The sequence below is a fragment of the Xiphias gladius genome, chromosome 9, assembly GCF_016859285.1.
Source record: "Xiphias gladius isolate SHS-SW01 ecotype Sanya breed wild chromosome 9, ASM1685928v1, whole genome shotgun sequence".
NCBI lineage: Eukaryota > Metazoa > Chordata > Actinopteri > Istiophoriformes > Xiphiidae > Xiphias > Xiphias gladius.
The window spans coordinates 7253087-7277860 of NC_053408.1; the positions used below are offsets into that span (position 1 = coordinate 7253087).

Sequence of the window (24774 nt, forward strand, 5' to 3'; positions counted from 1 at the left end):
CACACCTGTCAGGTAAAAACTATTTATGGTTTTGATTTTATATCCGATCTTTTCATATCTTACAATACATTTTCTATAACCTAACCGCGTGCACACATTCAGCTGGATTGGTAATCCACCTGAATGAGAAGAGATAAAAAAAAATCATTTCAAATACATACATCCCTTTGCTACACCTTGTACTTTAGTTTCAATATCTGATCAGTGTACTGGGAAAATGTCCTTGTCGGATTGTTGGCCTACGTTCAAAAGCAGTTTAATGACAGCCACCTGATGGCCTTTGAGCTGTGAAACCCAACCATGGCCGCAGAATAGGATCTAACCTATGACCCTTGACTGGGATCAGGTGACTTTAGCAGCTAACTTTAGTCCTACTCAGGTCCACTGGTAAACTTAACTGCCGTGCTAGTGGGAGGTACAACACACGCAAAAATCCCTCAAGTGTGCAGCATATTAATTTTTCTACGAACTAGGTCAATGGATTTTAGAAATACGATTTTTAAAAGATGTAACTGCACTTGTAGTGATGACTGAAGTGGCTCTTTTAACTCTTGGCCATATTACCAAATTAAATCTATAATTCTCCTCTCTCCTCATCTCTGATAATTCCTCTTTTGCTCAGCTGCACACACACACACACACACACACACACACACACACACACACAGCCCATTTCACCTATTTTTGGAGTCGTTAATCTCCAGCTATTTGGCCTGGTGCTAAACTCAATTCTTAATTCTGTTGTCTTTTGTACAATGTGATTGTGAGTAGAGGGGAAGTATTACCTCATACATCCCGTCTCCAGTCACGACTCTGCCAAAGAGGCTCTTTCCTCACACCATGTTTCTGGGTCGAGTGTTTGGGGTCAAGGATCAGGGTTTAGGGGCAGGTCAGGTCATGTAGGCTACAAGTAATGGTCGTCCTCAGTCTCATTTTGTTGGCTCATTTTCGGGTTATTATTTTGGAATAGAGGAGTTCCTTTACTTTTTTTGTAATTCATTATTAACTGATCTCTTTTACTAGAAGGTAATTTGTAATCAACCATCTGGATAATCAGCCTACACCCTGGGAGTTAGATTCCCTGACTTTTCCCCCAGCATCACCATGAGAATGTGGTTTTGAGTAAAATGTCTTGACAACCATTGGATGGATTGTCGTGAAATTTGGTACAGATGTTCATGTTTTCCACAGGATGAATGTTAATAACTCTGGTGATCCCTTACTGTTTCATCAAATTCAAATTCTCATATGTCCAGCACTTTGCTTTATGACCAAATGCCTGACAAAAAAGTTTTTGAAACTTAAAAGTGTTGGACTGCCGAGGAACTGAATGACATGCTGATGCAGGTATAACTGACACAAGCCAGGCATGAAGCTGCTATTCATACCCAATGGTTTGCTAGGTGCAGGAGGATGTACAAAGAGACTGTGAGAGGGGGAGAAAAACACAACAACAAAAGCATAAAAGCCCTTAGGCTCAGACGAACATGGTAACAGGGGAAGAAAGTAACTGCTGGAAGGATATTTTCTTTTCTCTTGTGTTGTTTGTCATGTTTTCAAAGGCGCCTGTTCCCTTGCAATTGAAGACGGTTTGACACGGGATTCTTGGGTTCACAAGCTGGAGGAACTCACTGCACTCAACAGGCCAATCCATGCATCATTTCACTTGCAACAGATGACTTTCAGGATCAGTTTTTAAATCTTAAATGCAACTATTCACATCAAATATTTCTCTCTTTTAAAAAAAAAAAATAGCCCTAGTTATTCCGAAAAAGAAAATGTGATATACTTCTATATTTCAATTGTTTACCTGACTTCTAGAGGCAGATAAATGGAAATTGGACAAAAACGGAAAAGTCCGTTTTATCTTTACATTTTTAGATGAGCTTTTCTATGATGTTTTTAACAAATAAAGTTATTGAATAAAGTTAATTTACCATCAATTTGAATTGATCACACCTCCTACCATCTTCTGAACTCGAAACACCACACCCACCCCCCTCATCACCACCTACTCAATTCACCCCACCCGACCCCTCCTCCTCCCACCCCCAAGGCCCGGTCCATAGCACTGCAGCAGCCCTGCCGATAGGGTTTCACTCTCTCTGGGGCGAAAAGGAGGGCAGGCAGTACAAAACAAACTGTTGGACAGAAATCTACCCGGGATTCTATATTCATCTTCCTCTGACACACACTTTCTCTGGGACCTTCTGGGACCTGTGTCTTCCTGTGGATACCTGGGTCTTAGGTAAGACGTCTTAGAACTGAAAGTGTGTGACGGCATCGATAAAACACAAAGTAATCTCTTTCAGACATGCCTTGAGCGTTTGAGGATTATCTTGCACTGCTGGTCACTGAGTTGTCAAATAATTCTGTATCCTCTTTAAGTACAAGGAGCCAGTTGAAGTCAAATTGATTTGATTCCTGTGGTCAGCAGATCTTGGCTGCAGCGTAAGCCCCTGTATGTGGCCTGTGGAGGCCTGTGTAATAGATTAATTAATTAATGAGGGAATCAGAAGCAGATGCTCAACTTAATATTGCAGAATGAGCTTTTTGTTTTTTTCCAAAGTCACAGTAATTGCTCAAGAAAGCCTTTAAATTAAAAATTTTATGACATTTTATCATACATAGTTTGCATATACATATATTGCAGATTGACAATTTCTTGAGTAAACTGTTAATTTATATATATATATATATATATATAAACAATCTGGATGACTTTCTTCTTCTTCAACCACTTCTTACCTAACACTGTGGCAGGTGAGGAATGTGGCCCTCGGCAGTGGAGTTTTTAGTCCACAGGGTTGGATGCATGTGTATTTGGGAATGTGCTTACTGATGCCCTTCCTCCCCAGCTGTCGCCTCGAGATTTATCTGTAGCTAAAACAGGCTGGTTGTGGGGGACAGCAGCGCCTCTTCACTCAGAGAGGTGGTAACAGGACCCAGGCCCTTGCACACAACTCCTGTATTTGCCATCAGCACAGCCGTTTCCCTCCATCTTGCATTTCCCAGAACATCCAAAAACACCTGTAATCTCCAGCCATGGACTCACATTAATCAGAAGGAAAAGCTGTTTGAGTGCAAATCTGTGTGTGTGTGTGTGTGTGTGTGTGTGTGTGTGTGTGTGTGTGTGTGTGTGTGTGTGTGTGTGTGTGTGATGGTGTATTTGTATGTACACAGACATACACTGATCAGCCACAACATTACAACCGGTAACTGGTTTTAATGTCGTGGCTGGTCAGTGTATATAGACATTGATGTCTCATGCTGATGACAGTCCCACTCATTGCAGAGGTATAGAACATGGGTTCATAAAAATAGCTCACACAGGACTGAATCCCCGGCTAGGAAATGAGCTTCAATTACAGCAGATGAAAAGCAATTACATTAACTGTCTCCCTGTGGACGGGCTCTCCAGATTTTTCTCTTGTACTGGGACTCACCTCCAGCATTACATAATTGCTTTTGACCCGTTCAATAGACTGCAACATACTGCCATTCTCCATCTGAGTGGTTAGTCAAGAGAGACATGAGCTGCCACTGGGAATTAGTGTCCTCTAGGGCATGCGGAGGCTATACACTATACTAAAAAGTGTGCTTAACTTAGTTAGGGAACCTAGCGAGGTTTCTGCTGGAGCTTTCTAGCATTTGGGAACTGGTGTGCAATTTTGTCATTTGCAAATATATATTGGAAATCCATTTATACCTTCTTCTTAAATGTTTATGGATAGGTTTCACACTTTAGTTGTATCACATTTCAGTGCCTGCCAGTGCCCTTGTTGCTAATTCTGTCATGCTCTCTGCTAGCGACCAGACAGACCAAATTAGCATTTGGACAATAATTCTTAATATATGATTAAACCACTTTTACAGTATGTGGTCAATTCAAGTCAATTTATTGATAGAGCGCATCTAAAGACAAATGGTGAACAGGTGCTTTGTTGAAATTTTAAAATGCATTTAATGTCACGAACAGAGGTAGCCCTGTCTAGCTGGTGTTTAAGACACTGAAAGCTGGTGTATTTATTGCTGCTTGGTGAACCACAAATTTCAAAAAAGGCCTTACAGGGAAGCTTGCTTCTGGATGCAAACTTTTTAATAGTCTCCCTCTGGATCTCATGGAAAAGCTATGCCCTTATAGGCAGGACGACATCAAATCACTGTTTATGACAGTGTGTCAATGATATGGTTAAGTTTTGGTTAGCTTTAGGCACAAAAATCATTGTTCAGGTTACAATAGGTACTTGGTTAAGATTAGGGAACAATCATGGTCATAATATTTAAAAAAAAAAAAAGTCGACTGTCAGTAGCAAACCTCCAGCATGTAACAGGTCACCTGACAAATGTAAATCCAATATTCACTCCCCTTTTGGCTCTGCTTTTGGTCTCTGCCGACTCCTGAGTGAAATATCAGCTTCTTTAGCTGCTAAATGCTTCTTTATGACCTTGCTGGTAACTTTGTCTGCTGTTTGGTGCAAGGCAGGTAGTGTACAATCGTCTCATCAGAGTTTTTTTTTTGCTGAAAACAGCTGCCTGCTGCATCCGGAAAGTTAATGTGAATGGTGAGACAGAACCAAATGGCAAAGTTGTGGGTTGTACAACCAAGACACCGAGCTGAAAGATGCAAAAATGCTCTGTAGACCTGAAGGGGAACTGCAGAGTCGGGTGACGATTCTTTGTGGGTTTATCACATAGTCATTTGATCCCTTATGAACATAAAAATATTGATCTGTGTAGCTTTAAATCTTAAAATTTTAATAAATTTGATTAAACTTTGGTATTTCTTTTGAATCTTGAGTTCTCGACCCTTCAAGTGCTATAGCACTAAGACAAAAAATTCTTAACTGCAATGGAGTTGCCTCAGCAACAAACTGTCAACTGGTGAAGACTGTGAGCTACATTTGAAAGCTCTGGAAAAGGCTACTTAGTGGATCTCGATTTAAGAATTATTGTCATATTTTTTATTGATTTTTTTTCAGACTTTGTCAGTGTATTTTTTTTCTCAGTATAAAAAAAGCTGCATTTCTAATATGAAAGGTCTGAATAGTTGATGATGATGATGATTATTATTATGGAGTCATCATTCCTCTGTTCTGTCCTATAGCCATGCCTATCACAACTCCTGCCCCTTCTAACAAGAGGAAGAAGGCCATCAAGATCATCACTGACCTGTCCAACGTCAGCCAGAATGGTAAAACACACACACCCACACACACACAAACAGCATCCAGATCACAAATTCACACGCAGCAATCTAATCTTGAAACATTTTGCCGAACCTCTCCATCCTCATTCCTCAAAGCCCTTCCTTTGTCTCCCCTGTGATCTGATTATCCAGCACAGTAAATGTCAAATCCAATTGTAAGTTTTGCTCTCTGGTGTCTACTATCTGAACAATCTGTGTGTGTAAAGTGAACTGCGACAGTGTATATCGTTGCATAAGAACACACAAACACCCACTTGTTCCAAGCAGTAACACAATATCTAACAACCATGTGGCATCTCCTAGAGGGATGCGGCTCATTATCAGATGGCAGAACAGCCACAAATCTGTTACCATTAGTCACCAGACTGTGATTCCCACTATATTTGTTTGAGGCTGTGTGTAAACCAGAACTGGAATCCGTGCAACCTGTAAAAATGTGGCAAATAGTTCACGTCTTGGTATTTTACCCAAAACTACTAAACTGAATTTAAAGATATATAGTTATTTGAACAACACCTGTCAGAAGTTAAGTGGTTATTGGTGTAGTGTATGTAAATCTCTGTTTTAGTCACTAATTTTCTGTCACTTTACTTTATAATGGTGCTCTTTTCTTTGCTGAGCTACATTGCCTATAGGTGCTCGTGCTAAACACCATTATCTTCCTTTGTTTTTTTCCAAAAAATCACTGCCTGTGCAGCAGAGATTTTCCAGAGACGTACTGGAAAAAGACCAACTTGTTGGGAAAAGACCCACCAGAAACAGAGTGTTTATTGCATTTCACTCTGCCAGACCCACCAGTAGGTCCATCTGTTCAAACTCTTGCTATGCAGCTGAACATTTTTCAAACTCACAGAACATTATTCATATTTCTACAGGAGATCCCAGAGTTTCCAAAAAATACTGTGGGTGTCAGGCAAATTTTAAGGAAATATATAAATGGTGATGCAGATGGCATTTGCAATATATCCATAAAAAGAGATGGTGCAGCCATAAAAAGCATAGTCAGCAGGGGAGAGTAACTGAGTAAATTTACACAGCTACAGTTTTTAACTGCAATTCTAGGCTACTTGTACTTCACTTTGGTATTTTAATTTTCTGATGCTTTATACTACTTTCATTATTTCAAATGGAAATTGTACTTTTTACTACATTACATTTAATGTGACAGCTATAGTTACTAGTTACTTTGCAGATTAAATTTTTACATGTAAAAACATATGATGCGTTTATAGCACAAAATAAATTTTTCTACATTAAATTACCAAAGCGTATATGATGTAGTTAAAAGCTTCATTTCAACCAGTTACACTATTAAAATTCTGCTTACACAATATTGCATAAATAATCCAATATTATTATAATATATTCATAAAATACTATGTAGTATAATTATTAGTTTTAGTTTTGACACTTTAAGTACAATACGCTGTTAATACTTCTGTATTTTTTTACCTGTATGTATTGTATTAAATATGAATTTTACCTTTACCTCATATTATAACATATTACTTTACTATTACAGTTCTTTCACTAAAGTTAAGCATCTGGATATATCTTCCACCACTTAACTTAGTGCAGAAAAGAAACTTGAAATTGAAGGGAAAGATTAAGAATTTTTTGGCTACGTCCGTGGTACGTCTCTAGGGATGGGAACATCAAATTTTGTGCAGACATTCATGGTCCCCAGAGGATGAATCCTAATGGCTTTCATGATCCCCTGACTTTATCTCTAGTGCCCCCCAGATGCTGATGTTTTCTTTTTTTTTTGTGCAATGTTGAGACAATTATTGGATGGATTGCAATCTAATTTGGTGCAGACATTAATGTCCCCCTCAGGATGAACTGTAATAATTTTTGTGATCTGACTTTTCATCTAGTGCCAGCATCAGGTCAAACTTTCAATTTGTCCATTACTTTCACGGTTGCGACTAAATTACTTCAAAACTACCGACATTGCCACCAGCTTCAGATGTTTTTTGAGCTTAATGCTATCAGCATGGTAGCATTGTCATTGTGAGCGTGTTAGCATGCTGACGTTAGCATTTAGCTCAAAAACACTGTTGTGATTGAATACAGCCTCACAGAGATGCCAACATGGCTAAAGATTATTGTTTAAATATGTTGTGTTTTCTGTTAGAGAATCAAACCTGGCATTAACTTTGATGCATAATATATTACTTTAATAAAACACCAACAATATACTCCCTGCAAGTCTCTGAGCCTACAATCTGATTTCTGTGTGTCTGTGCACATGCTTATATCTGTCATTCAACAATCTGTTGATGTCTTTCCCAATTTGTGTCCTTTGCTATTTTTTCTACCACTCCTTCTGCTGTCACATCTGTAGCCACATCTGTATCTTTCCACCGGTTTGTTGTCAGTCAGTCAGTCAGTCAGTCAGTCGATTCAGGAGCTTATCCTGCTTATCCCTTTATTTTGCTCCAGTTGATGCCCGCTCATCTATCCATCATCCCTGCCACTGTGCCGTTCTGGCCGTTTTTCCCATGCCTCTGTACCTCTGTTTGTTATCCATCCATCTGTCCACCCCTTGCGTCTGTCAGTCCATCCAATTTCCACCCAGTCAGCAACCAGCTCCAGTTTCACATTCTTCTGAATTAACACTTTAATCAATATCCCCATGGGAGAGTTCGCTCTGCTCATAAGCCTCAATTATTCTCTCTCTTTCTCTCTCTCTCTCTCTCACACACACACAGACACACACACACTCACAAACACACATTTAACACACACCCACTTGCACAAGTCTGATTTATGACATACTGCTAACAGCTCTCCGCAGCATTGCAATGCCAACTCCCCGCTTTATAGATGTGTTCGTGTGAGTGTGTGTGTGTTGGTTTATGGCTGGACTCCAGGTGTTATGAATGATATCAGAGTGTATCTGGTGGATGAGAAGAGTGTTTTATGAGGAGGTCTGTGGAGCAGTAAAATCCATCAGATCTCTCCATCACTGCAAAGAGGGGACGAGGAGGAGGAGGAGGAGAGAGAGAGGCCAGTGTGGTATAAGGATTTCCCTCCATAAACAGTTCCACCAGAAAACCTGTTGTGACATTCCCCAGTGCCCCTTCTCTTCTATATTGCTTTGACCTACTAACACCTACAACTCCTCTGGTTTCAGACCCACACATCCTCTAACACAGCACAACAGGTTTCGACTGTAATTCATCACAACAAGCACGGTATGAGAGCCATAGGATACGATTTCTGCTTTACAGTCTGATACATCCCTGACGGAATATCAGACATGTTTTGGGTGATAAACCAATTAAATCACCACCACAATCCAGCAACAAAAAACTGCTTAGAAATTGTTCATCTGCACAGTGATAAGTCCTTGTGGGATACATGAGCCAGGTTTATTTTATTCAACTAAGTACAGTGGTTCGTAAGAAAATGTTAAAACTATATTTTAAAATTGACAAACAATATATTTTTTTTAAAGGAGCAGTTTGACATTTTACAAAATGTGCGTATTTTCTTTCTGGCAGACAGTTAGATGAGAAGGCCGATACCGCTCTCATATCTTTCCATTCAATATGAAGCTTAGCTTTTTTTTACACTACGGTTTTTGTAAACAAGAAACAATGTGTTCATTAGTGTGTGCTCTAGAGATGCCGGTAGGTGGATTTTTTCCCCCCTTTGGACAGAGCCAGGATAGCTGTGTTGCTCGGTTTCCAGTATTTCTGCTAAGCTAACAGTGTCCTGACTGTAGCTTCATATTTGTCATACAAACACGACAGAGGCACCGGTAATCTAATTCTCTGCAAGAAAGCGAAAAAATAGTATTTCCTAAAATGTCAGACCGTGCCTGAGTTTTCAAAGAAAATTTGAACTAAAATCTGTAATTTTTTATGTATCTTGCAAACTAATTTTTTGGACAATCGAACTAAATAAAAAACATACCTCCTTGATAGAGGTAATGAATGGATGTATATATCAAATGCAATGCAATTCAAGCTTAGTGCTCACTCTAAAGGCAAAAGGAAGCCAAGAAAATGTAATTTACGTACATATTTTATTTAATTTTTTTTAAAGGTACCACTACCTTTATTAAATAGTGAACAGTACTTGAAACAGGGGTGGGGTGATTATGTTCAGCATCTTAGTAGAATTTCCCCCTTCCTAAGATGTTTTTTTAAACTTCACAATGCCAAAAATAACAGAAATCTTCAATCCGTCTTAAATTCAAAGAATATTGTATTGAATTAGGTAACAAACAGGCATACAGTAGTTTCTTTGCTCTTATTGCAAACAAACTTCTAACATCACTTTTCAATTGAAAAAAAAATCTGTTTACAGCTTTTTTATTCTGTACACTTTATGCCACTGTGACACTGCGTTTTTCTCAACGTATGGGTAAACCATGCCAATTTCCCTTCCACCTTTTCTCGACACACACCCACCAGCCCTTCCACGTCCAGTCCCTTCATTTTGTCCTCCTCTCCCTTCCTCCCTTCAGATGACGAGTCAGACCCCGAGGCCTCCGAGCTAGACCTGGGCACCAAGATCAAGACGCCCAAGGACTTGATGCTGGAGGAGCTCTCCCTGCTCAAGAACAAGGGCTCCAAGATGTTCAGGATGAGGCAGCAGAGAGTTGAAAAGTTCATCGTGACCAACGAGAACATGGTGAAAGTGAAGAGGAGAAAGGGAGCGTGTGTGTGTTTGCGTGTCTTGTGTGTACATGCGTGTACGGATCAGACTACATCTTCCTTTTATGTCTTCCAGCAGAACCTCCAGAACCTGCTGATGTCCCCTCCCCCTATTCCACCAAAGCCTGAGATGCCAAAAGAAGATGGTAGGATCATAGATGCACTTTTTGTATTTTCTGTCCCTTTTCCGTATTTAAGATGCTTTCTTTACTGTTAAGATTTCCCACCTCATCTACCTGGTCTTCCCCTTTTTCCTCCCTGTCCCTGTGTGTCTCAGTGGTGGAGGAGACAGTGGATGAGGAGGCGGAGAAGGAGAAGAGGAGGAAGGAGTATATACGCACCTATGTATCGCCGTGGGAACGGGCCATGAAGGGCAACGAGGAGCTGAAAGCCACCATGAAGGCCTGCATGCCGGGACCCATCCAGATGCATCCGGAAATGCCTCAGTACAAGAGCTTCAACAGGTACACACACACACACACACACACACACACACACACACACACACACACACACACACACAAACGGCAAATGTTTTCACCCACAACTGATTGTATCCTGGAATGAGAAGACTATATTTTGACGTAGGCAAGTATAATGAAATTGTTGAATTTACGTGAATTTATTTAATTTGTTGATAGTTTGGTCAACGTTGTCATTTATATAAAACAGAAAAGCAGAAATCCCAAACACACACATTTTACAACGTTTACAACATCAGAAGTTGTACTTGTGACGCAAAAAAAAAGTATTCGAAATGAGTTATTTTCTTTATATTGAAATTGTAAAATTAAATTATTGCAGAGAGTGAATCAGCACAGGAAAGGTTAATTTTGTCTCACCCTTCTGGAAGATGTCTTCACTTGTCTTAAAGGAACATTCAACCACTTTAATTTATTTATTTATTTTTTTAACTTCTGCACCTATCTGAAGCTGACACTCCAAGTAATCATGCACACTTCACAAAGCGACTGGCCAGACGTGTGGAGGTGAGAAAGTGAGCAGGGTTTGAACTCAAGTCTCTCAAGCTCTCTTCTTTAAACAGTTATTTCTGGAGCTTTTGTGAGTTCAAGTGAGCGAGAACCTACAAATGCCATCCTGAAACCTTTTAGTTGTATAACTGATATTTAAACAATATCGCCTCTGGCATTCCTTTCGATGTTGAATTATACAAACAAAGTTTGTTTCAGGCACAACTGACAAATTTAGTGCTGAAATTCCATAAAATGGGGGACTCAAAATATACATTAAAAAAAAAAAAAAGGTCAAAACTGGTATAAGCAGAGGCTTGTACCAGTTTGTACCGGTGGTATGGGTCAGGTTTCAAAAAGCAAACTGCAGAAGCACTGAGTGTTTCACCGTGAGAGAAAACTGAGGTGAAACGTGTAGTAGTAGTAGTATTATAGGATGGAAATATGGTATAACAGTGATATTATAACTGTGTTCAGATAATACTGGTATTCTGTGAACACAAAAGCAGTGGCTTAACACTAAATAACCGCACTATTGTTAAACTGATCATGTAGTTATAGTGTCATAGCTGCAGCAGCAGTCTCAGCTATTCTGATCGAACCCACATCACTATGACGACCAGCAGTTTGCTGTTTCATCAGCGGTAAGAGCGACTTCTTTCCCACCTGTTTCCATGGCTTTACTCAGCAGTGACACAGACCAAACATGCTGTACCACGTCACTCAGATGCGGAAATGTGCTGTTACGCTTAACGCTGAGACAACATTTCGCTCCAGATGTAAGCATCTTAATCTTATGCGAAGCCTAGATCTCCGTCCGATGTAATGCTGCGGAAAAGCGTGGCCGTATCCTTCCTAATTACTAATGGGTCTTAATGAGCAATAAACAACCAGCCACCGGCAGATGATGAGACAACCGGCCCCTGGGCAAGGATGTGTAAAAGGCCCCCCACCCCTCCTACATAGGAGGAAGACACTCGGACTGAAAGAGACACAAAATGACCTCGGTAACATTGCGCCGGTGAACCGGAGCTCTCAGGCTAACAGAAACTCAAAAATGACTCAGACATGGTGTTGGTAGTCGATTTGCATCTCTCCGTGACTCCTTTGTGGAACTTCGTGTCTCTTTGTGGCTCTCTCAGCTTCCCATTTCCCCCCCTTTTTTTTCTCCCCAGGACGGCGCTGCCATACGGCGGCTACGACAAGGCGTCAAAGATGCTGACCTTCGATCTCCCGGAGGTCAACATTGCCACCGAGGAGCCGGAGCCTCTGCCCACCATGCAGGCCGACATCCGCTCACGCCCCTCGTTCAACCGCACACCCATCGGCTGGGTCTGCTCTGAGGACAACTCACACATCCACATGGACCTGGACAACATCCCCTTCGATGGAGAGACAGATGACCTGTGAACACGCATGCGGACAAAAGCACGCTTACCGTAGCCTGGAACACACCCACACACACACACACACACATTAAAAGTACATGCACCAGAAGTCATAAACACACATACATGAAGAATACGCCCTCACATGAGTGTATATATGAGAGCATGAGGCAGATGATAATTTACACCACATACACTGACAACATGAGCAATGTTAAAACTGCTGAAGCTCCCACGAACACATGTTGAAATGTACTTTAATTGCATGAAAAAAAACAACAACAAAATGAACAAAAACAATTTGAAAATGACTTGATGGAAAAAGGACAAAGTATCTCCCCCGGTCTCCTGTGTGCTTTCTTACGTTTTCACCCTCAACGATGAATGAGTCTTAATATGATTTTGCAAACTGAGCTAATGTGAGACCTGTGTGAGCAGAAACAGATAAGCACTCTGCACTCTTAAAACAATGTATTTATTCAATAAAGATCCCCTTTACAGAATGCCTGACTGCTTCTCCTGCAAACAGTGCATGTGCTAATCCTGGAGAACTGCTGCTACGTGGGACAATATCTGATTATAACCCCCCCTCCCCAAATCAAGCAAATTACAAACCTTAACGGCCACATTCATTTTTATACGAATGGAACTACACTGAGCGGATTGTTATAACTGGGTTATCTTATTTGGCTTCTTTCTTCATGGATTTTAATTGAAGTTTATTCAACACATTTGCACATTTCAAAGGTAAGTTCACAATCTTATAGCCATGGGGTGTCCCGGCGGTTGATTGGCTGACGCCGCGTGCCCTCTGACGGCAACATTTCTGGTTTCAGTTCCAGTTGGCACCCATGCCACTGCTTGTCATCATCCTCTCTTCTTTCCCATCTCTATAGACGGACATAGTTTCAAATAAAGGCAAAACTGCGGTTAAAAATTGCTTTATAAAAGTGGCAACTTGCTGACTTTAACACTCCCTGGATGATTTTGACATGTTCCTGAGAGCTTCGATTGATTTGAGCCACTGAACTTTTTTTTTTCTCTCTTGCACACCTTCACTGGCAAAACTAAAAGGCGTCCCCATGACCCCTCGCGTGCACTGTGAATAGTCCGTGCGTTCAGGCTGTGACCGTAAACTGGGGCTGGCGGGTCTCCAGTGACGGCAGTTACACAGATGTGTTCTGGATGCCGCGGTGGAAGAAGTTTCTCAACACGCCAGCATGACATGTTTAGTGCTTGTACATGAAAAATTACAAAAGCAATGATCAAAACGGTTTCCAGTTAGTCCAGTTTTTCCACTTGTATGCAACGTTGGGTAGTTTAATCTATACGAAAGCGTATCTTTATATGATTTGTGTTCAGAAATCTTAACCTGTAAAGAAATGAGCAAATAAAGGTATAAAATAAATGTAGTGGAGTAAAAATATTTCACTCTAAAATTTATTGGAGTAGAAGTAAAAGTATCATAAAATGAAAATACTTGAAGTACAAGTACCTCAAATTTGTACTTAAGCGCAGATCTTGAGTAGATGTACTTAGTTACACTCCACCACTGTCTGCACGTCGCGGGTTACATCTGACAGTGGGTGTAACATGGTGCATCCACCATTTTAAACATGTTGCCATGTTCGTGGAGGTGTGTGTGAGGCCAACGTGCTCAAACAGGTAAGGCCACACGGTCACCCGCCGAATAACCTCGACGCCATCCTCTTTTTCGCCTCGTGCCCGGGAGGCGGCGGCATCGGGCTGAGCACACCGCCGGATTTAACCGCTACGTCACACGCTCACACACGCAGAGCTGGAGGGATGGCACGATATCGCGAGAGCGGCGTGCCGCGACCGGAGCGCTGGATGGGGCTGGTGGGGGCTGGATGCGCCCGCGGCTCGCCCTCTCTCTCTTTAAATCACACGGTAGGACACGCGATCGGACGGAGACTGGCGGCGACAGCGCACGGGGTGAGTAAAAACTTGCACACTACGCACTGCACGGGCTCCATCACAGCTAGGGGGACCCGGGGACGTGTGTGTGGTCATGGGGGGGGTGGTGTAGACTGGAGGGGGGAGGAGGGAGAGGGGCAGTCAGCGTGTCGGCCAGATGTGATCCTCTCCAGATGTGTTCTCGTGACAGTCTCTGAGGATGACTGTCATCTTCTCCATCATCATCTTCATCACCTCCACCATTATCATCATTACTCTCACGGGAAGCACGAGCGACTTTTCCTCGTGCTGCTTAGTCTCCCTCTGTTGGTCTGTATCTTGTCAGCTTTATTATTTTATCAGGTGGTCTGGGGTCGGTTATTCCCCGCTACGCAGCCACTCTCCCTCGTGCTTAACGGGCAGCAGCATCCCTTCCCCTCAACTTATGCCGGTTGCATCACAGTCCAGGTTGGTTTTTTTCGCAGTTACAGGTGTTATTATTGCTCCGACCGTCCCATCCATCCAGTCGGGCACATACCGCCACTGCGCGCGTGGCTCCCGTCCTGTACTGCGCGTTTCGGTCTCGTGCGGGGCTTTGCGGCGTTCGGCGGACCGCGCGCTGCTTGGACTTGTTGATGGACGGCCGCGAGAGACCGCGGCCTCCCGGGGGCCGCTGGCGATTTGACGCCGAGGCTTCGATCCGCGTGATTGACGACTTTGGCCCCCTTTTACCGGGCCCGCATCACCCGCGCGAGCCGCCGGCGCCGTCACATTAGCGACCGTGACACAGCCCCTCCGCTGCTTGCCTCGCGCGCGCGCGCACACACACGTGTGAGGGAAGACAGGCTACTGGCCATCCCCTCAGTAAGCGGGAGCACACACATTTGTTTTGGCGTCTTAGGAGGACGTAGCATTGACTTACATGAACTCCCGAAGCCTTACCCTGACCTTTACCATTGCTGCGCGTGCCTAAGCTCGGACGTAACCCTGACATTAACCGTAGCCTGAGTCTGACCCAAACCCCCAAAACCGAGTCTTAACCCTAAAATAAAGCCTCGGCTTTGGGGTTTAGGGACTGGCATTTTATCTCTTTCTGGGTGGCGGGACGTGTTTATGTCCCCACAACATCACGAACGCAAACGACACACGCACACACACACACACACACACACACGCGCACGCGGGCACACACGCACACACACTCCACCCACCAAACCGAGCTGAAATGTCGCCTTGACATTTAAGTTGGACTCAAGTTTGGTTTCTGGAGATGAAATAGTCTGGAAGGCAGTGATTTTTCTGCTTTGTATTCTTTTTGTCCTAGGGTTACTATAAGCATGTGGGTGTGTACTTTAATGTGTGTGTGTGTGTGTGTTTATCTGCTGCCTGCCTACGGAAATTACCCACATTTTGCACTTTGTTTAAGTTGACTTGTCCTTATATCCCCTGCCGTTTCCATATTTTACGACCTGTCACTGTCGCCTCTGCACTGTACTCTTGTATTCTGGTCCCGGGACATGCAACCTTTTTTTTTCCCGCATGAGTCGTGGGCTTGTCCTGGAAGCGTAAACTCACACAGCCTTTATCTACAAAATAGCCTGTCCCTAGCCCCAGTTCCGCACTGCCAGGAGAGCCTGGCTTGCCTCTTCCCTGTCAGAGCATGTGTGTTTTACTTGGGGGTGTTCCCACTGGCATTATTTAAACACTCACACCAATCAGGACGATTTATGTGATGTCGTGTGTGTCGCTATGGTGGACAATCAGGCAACTTGACATGTGACGAATGCATCCTCAGAGCTGAAGATGAGGGATTTTCAGTTTGGGCCTTGAATCTGTTTTGTTTTTTGTTTTTTTTAAATCAGTCCTCTGACCTTTCTCTGATTGTTTTGATTTGACATGATAAAAACATTTTATTGGTTGTGTTTCAGAATGATTTGTTGAAAATAGCACCACCAGAATCCAAACTCACAGCCACCAGAGAACGATTAAATGATCCTGTATTTAAAGTCTCATTGACTTATCGTGTGTATTTTCAGACAAACAGTCATGTGGTGAAACAGTTTAGGGAATATGTAAATCCATTAAATTCGCTTAAATTCTCCACTTTAAGTGGTTTAAGTCCTCGGTATTTCTTTCTAGATGTGGTCATGTGTGACTGAGCCCGGCTTGTGTCTCGGCTTCCCAGGGGGTTTTTCGTCTATCGTTGGCATTTCAGTTAAAGTGTTCTTGGTCTGGCTGGGTCCACATGTATAGGATTATAAGAGGGTTGAGGCGTAAGGAAGAGCAGATTAAGTCATCGCCGAGGTTGAAGAAGGAGGAAGGAGAGGAAAAGAAAGGCACGCTCATACTCTCTGTCTCCTTTGACCTTTACCATCCACTGATGTGCTCTTTCTCTCTTTTTACCTTTCTTTGACGTATGGCTGGTTATTCATTCCAATGTCCCACTTATTCCTCTCCTCTGTCTTCTTCCCCCTCCCCTGTTCTCCTTTTGTCCTTTTTCTGCTCCTTTCCTCTCCTCTAATCTCCTCTTTTCCTTTCCTCTCTTTACCCTTTTCGACTGCCCTGTTCTCCTCTTTTCTTTTCTTTTCTCCTCTCCTCTTCTCTAATCTTTTCTTCCCCCTTCTCCTTTCTTTTCCTTTTCCCTTTTATTGTTTCTTTTCTCCCTTCCCTTCTGCCCCTCTCCTTTCCTTTGCTTTCCTCTGATCTCCTCTGACCTCCTCTCCTCTTTGTCCTTTCATTTTCCTCATTTTCCTTTCCTCTCTATTTATTTCTTTGTCTTTACCTTTCTTTCCTTTGCTTTTCCGTCCCTTCCTTTGCTTTTCCTTCCATTCCTTTCCTTTCCTTACATGTATTTTCATTCATTTCGTTTCCTTTGGTCTCTTCTGTTCTCGTTTGCTTCCCTTTCTTTCCCTTCATCACCCTAAAACCCTGTTTTTCCTCATCTCCCTTCTTTGTCTGTACTCTGACCTAAACTGTATTAACCCCTTTACCATGCTTTGTAAATAAGGATTGTTATGTAATATCCTAAATATTAAGCAAATATTCAACCTCTCTTTATATTTTCTTCTAATAGGATTGGTTGTGCACATGTGCCATGGCGATAATGGGTTGCATCTAGGTTATAGTGTGTGCACGTGTGTGTCTTTTTGCACGTGGATTCAATTATGTGTGTGTTCTCAAATGTATACTTAAATGTAGTATACATTTGAGAGTCTGAGTGTAGAAATGACCTTGAAGCTTGAAAAAAAACAAACATCTCGGTAATACGCACCCACATGCAGCTGCACATGTGCCTATTGAATGCTCACACACACACACACACACACACACACACACACACACACACACACACACACACACACACACACACACACACACGGTATACAGAGGGGTACAATATATATATATATATATGCTGTATATATAAATGTATATATATGTATAAAACTTCTCTTTAGATTCAAAGGGGGATAAAGTGAAACACAGAGGTGGGGCTGAACTCTGGACTCTCCCTATTGTCAAATAGGGCTATTTGAAGTTACACGTAACCCAGTTAAAGGAAAACCACTGTATGCGTGTGTGTGTGTGTGTGCGTGTGTGCGTGTGTGAAGTGTGTGTGTACGTGCTTGAAGTGAAATTTTTCGGAAATGGAAAGCAAAGAGAAAGAGATGAATGGGGGAAAAAAGTGGAGAGAGTGAATGAGAACGGAAAATAGAGGTCAGTGGAAGAAAGTGAGCGACGGGATAAGAATGAAGTGAATGGGAGGGAGAGACGAAAGCGCAGCCAAAGGAGGAAGAAAGAGAGAGCAAGGCTTGTTACAGCAAAAGATCAAGACTCATTTCTTTTAAAGCGATAAATAAATATACTTCTCTTCTTTATGTTTGCTTGAGTGGGAGGGAGACAGCTTGAGAGACAGGCTATTGTCCTCAGGGACAGTATCGGCTCTTTGTTCAGCTTGCTTGACACTGGTGTCACTGTCACCAAGCCACACTAACCCACAGCAGGGAGAGAGAGAGAGAGAGAGAGAGAGAGACAGTGACAGTAAATTCAAATTCCAAAACGGTGTCATTAACAGCATTTTATTTCCATACAAATCAGTTGAGGTCAGTTATTCAATTTTGAAATGCAATCCCCTCAGGCAAAGGGAATAAATAGGATCATAAAATGGAGAACAACAGCATCAACAGCATCAACAAGAAAAAATGGTGAAAAATGGGCACAATGCAGATTCCTGTATCATATTTTTGAATATACTTGGTCTGAAGATGAAAACAAAAAAAATATGTTACCTTTTGGAGAGGTCATATTCTAGATGCTGGACATAGATTATATGGAAATTGCAGCTGGCAGAATAATCTCACTGCAAGGTCCATTTAGTAGCTGCTCTGGAGATTCCAACTGTATCACATGATCATCCTCATCCTATCCGCAGATAGTTTGCTTAGTTTTAACAGAAATCTAGATGTTCCAATTTCCTTTTTTCTGAGCATTTTAAGGACCTCTAATCATGATGGCTCAAGAGCAGAAGTTGAAGTCCAGCAACTAATGGACCTTGGGATTGTGAGATTGTTTTGCCAACTCCAACATGGAAGTACTACTCCTAAGAAGTCTTTAAAATCCTCAGAAAATTGGAAATTTGGTTATTTACAGTTCAGTGAAATTATGGCAACTCCATCTGCTGAAAAAGATCATGTAATTATGATCAAAAGCCCCAGAACAGCTTGTCAAAATACAATGATGTTTTAGACGATAGTGTGCTTCAGATTTTGTGGCAACAGTTTGGGGGAAGACCCTTTTCCTGTTTCAACGTTTCCATGCCCATGTGCACAAACTGAGGTCCATTCAGAGATGGTTTTCCCAGTTTGTGTGAGAGATCTGGACTCACCTGCACAGAGCCCTGACCTCCACGTCATCCAACACCTTTGGGACTTCCTTACCCTGTTGGTGCTCCAATCACATTGGTTCCAAGTGAAGATGTAAATCGTAAAAAATGGGGCACAAATATATAGTTTAATTTAAAAAAAAAAAAATCTTAATCTTAAAATCTTAAAAAATTTTTTAAAACAGTTGGGCTTTGATTTATTTAGCAATCATAACTCAAACACGAGTAAATAAGGCATTTGTTGGGGACTATTTTCAGTGGTGGATGAATACACATTTGATGTTCTAGCGTGTACTTACGCTAGCTAGATGGTGTACGTGTGATTGAGTCAAAATAAACTGCAGTGGCCTTAAAACACACCTTACAAATGAGTCAACACACAAACCAATCATCTTTTTGCCCTTTTTCTTGTTTTGTCTGGCAACTCATTGTATTAAAATTCTAGGTTCCATTTTATATACAGTACATGTCCTTATAATTCAATCTGACCTGTTTAGTAAGTTTAGAAACCTTTGAATCGGGAGTAGAATACAAAATACGGTTTTGTGGGTTTGAATAATGCTGTGCTGTAATAATGAACCTGCCCAACGTCTGTGGAGTTGAAAAAGTTAAAAGGTCAGTTTACCAAAATTACTAAAAAAGCATATTTCCTCACTTATGCCTGTTGTATCTAACCAGGCAGATAGTTGGAGAGGTTTTGGAGACCTCTTCTTCCATCCAAGGACATTGGACGTGAATGGAATTTTGTTTGTGGTGCTCACAGCATTGAAAATGACATTTAAAAATCCCCAGAGCATGCTGTCAGGTGTTTTATAGGGACTATTTCTCAAGTTGGAAGTATTTCCAATGAACACTGTTGACACTGAGGTCTGTGAATTATCCAGGGTAACTGGGACATTGCTTCTGGAGAGAGTCACTTCTGTTGAGGTCATTTTTCAATACTTTGAGCACCACAAATAAAATTCCATTCACCTTAATTGTATAGGGGTGGCGACAGAAATCTCAAAACCTAGACTAATCTTTAAAAAACCTTTTTTGTAATTTGGGTGTACTAGCCTTTTAAGTCCAACCTACATTTGGTCCTAGTTCTAAACATAACCCTAGATCTCCATCCTGACCACTGAAGATGTCAGGTCCTCCCTTTGTGACAGTTTCCTCACGCTCAGAGTCAAGCTGGGACGGATCTCCAAAAGGTTAGAAGATGATGCCACACAGACTACACACACACTTCGTCTGTATCTGGATGTACAACCACTGTCCTCACCTCAACAAAACACGTGGAAATGTCTTTCATGTCCGGCCGCTGTCTGGGCTGTGACCACACGTCCTGGTTTCCTTATGCCTGCCAGCGCAGGGTCATGGAGTTTGATTGACTTGTGCCTTGACTCACTCTGGCTTCCAGGAACTCTCCACCATCAATACACATCATCATCACTTGCCAGCCCTGTGTGTCTCTGTGTGTGTCTCTGTGTGTGTTTGTGTTTGTGTGTGTGTGTGTGTGTGTGTGTGTGTGTGTGTGTGTGTGTGTGTGTGTGTGTGTGTGTGTGTGCGCTTTTTCAACCAGTGCAGCACAGTGTGTCTCTCAGTTAAATCACATGGTTCGGCTTTTCCCCCGCGTGCCTGCTGCTTGGCCTATTTCCATGGTAACTAGCCGAAGATGTGGACACACACACACACACATACACACACACAGACACAGACACAAACGCAAACACACAAACTCACACACACACACAAACACACACACGCACAAACATAAGCACACACATGAACACATACATACAAGCCACATAAACAGCAATTGTGCAAGGGCTTGCCAGAGCGATCTCAGTTGTTTGTGGCTGAAGGGTGCAGTTAGAGAGAATGTGCGATCCCAACTCCACATAGGCTCAGCGGGAGACACACACACAAACACACACACACAGACCTACATACACACACTGTATGCTGAGACAGAAGCTCAGGATGCTGTGCTGTGGAGGAAAAATGGCACACAGAGGCATGCCAGCTAAATCCTTTTATAAATCCTCTGGCAATTTGGATTTGTTTGTTTATGGATGATTGTATGAATATGGATTTCTGTTTTTTTCATGTAGATAGATAGATAGATAGATAGATAGATAGATAGACTATGTGACAAGTAGATTAAACGACATTGCAATGTTGCCGTCCAACAGTTGCATAATGCTTCCCTCCATATTCGCTCTGATACATTTCACTTGTCACGACGTCCCCTGTACCTCCATCCCACCCCCTCATCACCTCTCCTCGCCATCTCAGTTCCATGTGGCCATCGCCATGGCGACAACCCACGCTGCTTGCCTACTCGCCGCAGCATCCCTGCGCCCTCTGGCTCATCGCCAAGGGAGTGCTGTGGTGGCAACGCATCCCGACAACCAGGCGAGGGAGCTTTGCCAAAAGCGGGGAAGCTATAGGGGAAGGAAGGGAGGGAGGGTGGAGGGGGGCACTGCAGATTTGTTAGTTACTGCCCTGTGGTGTTATGCAACTTCATGAACACACACGTGCGCACACATACCGTCTGGTGACAAACACACACGGACTGCCTCAAATTTTTCTCATCTCACACACACATTAGGAAACTGTGCATAGCGACGCTGAACCAGCATAAGCTCCTGATAAAGTCCCTAAGTGCCGATTATTAAATGACATAACAGATTTCTCCAAGCGGTGCCTCTGTCATATCACTGATGCAATGTTACCCTGACTAACCTTGTTGTATTCATATGATGATTTTCATGACTCATGATTCAAAAGCAATCAAAACTACACATTTAAAGCTGCAGTAATCAATTTTTTGCCCTTTGGGGGGAAAGCAAGCAGTTATCTTCTGAAGAAAGGGAACAACATTAGCTCTGGTTTAGTCTTAAACAATGTCTAGGAAAAAAATATCTAGCTTTTTAGCTGCTAGATTTTCAACTTTCCAACTAGTTGCTATCTTGTTTTACAGTGGGGGTTGTTTGTGTAAACAAGGGTTGGTTAGAGTGATGACACTTGAATAGAAAATACGCAGCAAGACCAAAACAATGAGCTAAAAAAGGCTAAAAAGCATCTCGCACTAAAAGTGCCCCTTTCACATTACATATGAAAAATTATTGATTAATGTATCGTTAAAAGTATTTAAATTGTAACAATGTCTCTATCTGCTGCAGACGTATGATAATCAACCAAATTTTTGTGCGACAGTAGTGTTAGCTAATGTAGCTATCACTATGGAGATGAACTCTCCTCCTCCTCCAGTTGAAGGTAGCCTATAAACATTTTTTGCTGTCTTAATCTTCAGTGCGTTGTCATCAATCAGAGCAGCAGTGGGTAGTGTTTTAGACCAAAAGATGGTGTCTAAGTCCAGTTTTAACCCCCAAAACAACATTTGGACTTTTTATTGGCATTGCTAACAATGTTCATACTACTGATGGAACTCTTCATGTACAGTATTTTATGCAGTAGCCTATCTACAGTGAACAGCTCAAACTTTATTTTAATACCACTGTTCTGTCTGTTGGTGTAAACCTGCTAAAGGTAGTTCTTACAGTTTTGTGCAAGGAGTCTTAACAGCTTGGTCTTTGTGTTTTACAGGCAAAGTAAAAGAGAGGAGAGCATTGTCTCCACGTGGGAGCAGCAGTGCTGCCTAATCAACATTTAACTGACAGAATCTGCCAAAGGACGCCTTGGACACACTCCCATGTCCTCAAACACATACTGCTAAATCCAAGGAGCCAAAAAAAGAAAAACAAAAAGCCAACCGCTGGCTCCAGGAAGTGGACCGATTATAAAGTAAAAACCGGGCTGGAGAGGGGGAAGGTTGTATGGGTGCCAAATCCCCTATCAAGACACACGGCATCTCCTCGAACTACCGCCTCCGCCTCCCTCATCTTCTTCCCTCCACTTCCTCCTCCTCTGCTCTTCTCTCATTCTCACTCTTTCTCTCTCATGGGAGTGACATAGAGGCCGTCGCTTGGTCTGCTGCCTCGCCCCTCTCCCGCCTCGCCGTGGAAACGGGGGCGTCCAGGTAGTGATGTCGTGGAAGAGGAACTACTTTGCGTCTGGTGGCGGAGCAGTAGGCGGGGTGCAGGGGCTGGTGACCCCGAGAACCATGACCTCTATTGCACCCAGCAAAGGCTTGAGCAACGAGCCGGGACAGAACAGCTGCTTCCTCAACAGCGCTCTGCAGGTCAGTTGGATAAACACAAGCACACAAATTCAGGGCAGTCAGAAAGCATTAGGAGACTAACAAGTTTTTCACTTGGATATTTAGAACCATGTAGCAGTCTTGACTGGTCAAGTCAGCCACCTGACCTCAATCCACAGACTTGTGTCAGCCCTTTTCAGCTGGGTGTGTTCAACCAAACCAGTTTTGAGGAACGTAGAAGAAAAGTGTGACACTGGTCCAAACCTTAAAAATGTCAAAGCTACAGTATTTGAAGGCTTCGGTACACGTAAGTGAGTCAAACCTTTTTTCCACACTCGCGGAAGACTAGACCTAAGCCAAAAAGATATAAGAAGTGAGGGAAGTGCCGGCCGGCGGAGGATCACAGCAAGACATCGAGTTGGAGTCTGTTGGTTGGAGACTTCAGACAATCACTGAAATATTAATTATGAAGACTTAATTTGATTTTATGTCATTGTAACTTGTCCAGTTACATTATATTTGCTAAAATCGAACAGAAAGTGGTAAAAAAGGGGAAAAAGTCCCAAGACTGATTAAACACCATTACATTACAGATGAACACCAGCATTTTAATTTCATAGTCACAGGTTCCTTTCAAATCCAATGTGCTGGAGCAGATGAGTCAATACAATTATAAAATGCATCAATGTCCTAAAACTTCTGAACCCCCCCCACACAGCTGTATTTAAATGTGATAGGGATGAGATTAGCACCATATTAAGTGGTGTTTGCGTGTTTTGGTGGTTTTTGGCACCGCTGCCAGTCTGGCTTCCGTGTGGATATTCAGTCTGCGTATGGAGCTGCTTGCACTGCACTGCTACTGCTGCATCTCCTCTCTCCCCTTACACACACACACACACACACACACACACACACACACACACACACACACACACACACACACACACACACACACACACACACACACACACACTCTTCTTCCACCCTCCCAAGACTTCCAGCTGGCAGAATCATACCTACAGACACACACATAAATGCCTCTTGACTACTGGCTTGAAAGAGAGAGAGAGAGAGAGGGAAGATGAGAGAGAGGTGGGAGTAAGCTGAAGAGGGAGGGAGGTGATGGGGCGGAAGCTTAGGGAGAGTCGAAGAGAGCAGAGGGATAGATGAGAAGAAGAAAAGTTGCTGGAGGAGGAGAAGAGAAGAAAGAGGGATGAGGAGTATACAGTTTGAAAATACTGAGGAGAAGACTAAAGGGGGTACTGCTGGGAGAAAGAGTGGAATTAAAGAGTCAAATAAGGTAAGAGGAAAAAAATATTGATTGTGGTAAAAGGAAAAGAAATAGAAAGACAGGGAGAAAAAAGAGGGAAGGATGGAGAGAAGAAGGGAGGGACAGATGAAAAGACAAAGTGAAGGACATGAAGTTTAATTGTGAAGTGAAGAATATGTCTCAACAAAGGCGACGCAGCTTCAATGGGGAGAGAAGTGGGCCACATCAAAGAGACACACACACACACACACACACACACACATGTAAAAACACATGCACACATAGAGGAGAGAGGATGTTTAACAGGACAGAGACGAGTG

General features: G+C 42.5%; 2 protein-coding genes across 5 annotated transcripts in view; both read left to right on the plus strand.

Moving 5' to 3' along the window:
* The first annotated feature begins 2034 nt into the window (after positions 1–2034).
* myoz1b (myozenin 1b) lies at positions 2035–12726 on the plus strand. Of its 3 annotated transcripts, none has more exons than XM_040134437.1 (6): positions 2035–2248; positions 5108–5194; positions 9690–9856; positions 9956–10025; positions 10157–10343; positions 12026–12726. In XM_040134437.1, the coding sequence occupies exons 2-6, from the start codon at positions 5110–5112 to the stop codon at positions 12258–12260; spliced, it is 744 nt and encodes a 247-aa protein (XP_039990371.1). In that variant the 5' UTR covers positions 2035–2248; positions 5108–5109; the 3' UTR covers positions 12261–12726. The 3 variants fall into 3 exon arrangements, with proteins under 3 accessions (XP_039990371.1, XP_039990372.1, XP_039990370.1); XM_040134438.1 differs by having other exon boundaries at positions 9959–10025; XM_040134436.1 differs by having other exon boundaries at positions 9690–10025.
* Positions 12727–14096: 1370 nt separating this feature from the next.
* Positions 14097–24774, plus strand: part of usp54b (ubiquitin specific peptidase 54b) — a 55848-nt gene continuing 45170 nt past the window's right edge. For both annotated transcript variants that reach the window (XM_040135841.1, XM_040135840.1), the window contains exons 1-2: positions 14097–14194; positions 22632–23226. In XM_040135841.1, coding sequence (XP_039991775.1) covers positions 23071–23226 — 156 coding nt within the window. In that variant the 5' untranslated portion in view covers positions 14097–14194; positions 22632–23070. The remainder of the gene's footprint in view (positions 14195–22631; positions 23227–24774) is intronic.

Excerpts from the sequence above, each read along its gene's own strand:
- myoz1b (XM_040134436.1), top strand. The coding sequence starts at position 5,110 with ATGCCTATCACAACTCCTGCCCCTTCTAACAAGAGGAAGAAGGCCATC. Across the intron at positions 5,195-9,689 it reads GTCCAACGTCAGCCAGAATG|ATGACGAGTCAGACCCCGAG; the intron begins GTAAAACACACA and ends TCCTCCCTTCAG. Across the intron at positions 10,344-12,025 it reads CAGTACAAGAGCTTCAACAG|GACGGCGCTGCCATACGGCG; the intron begins GTACACACACAC and ends TTTTCTCCCCAG.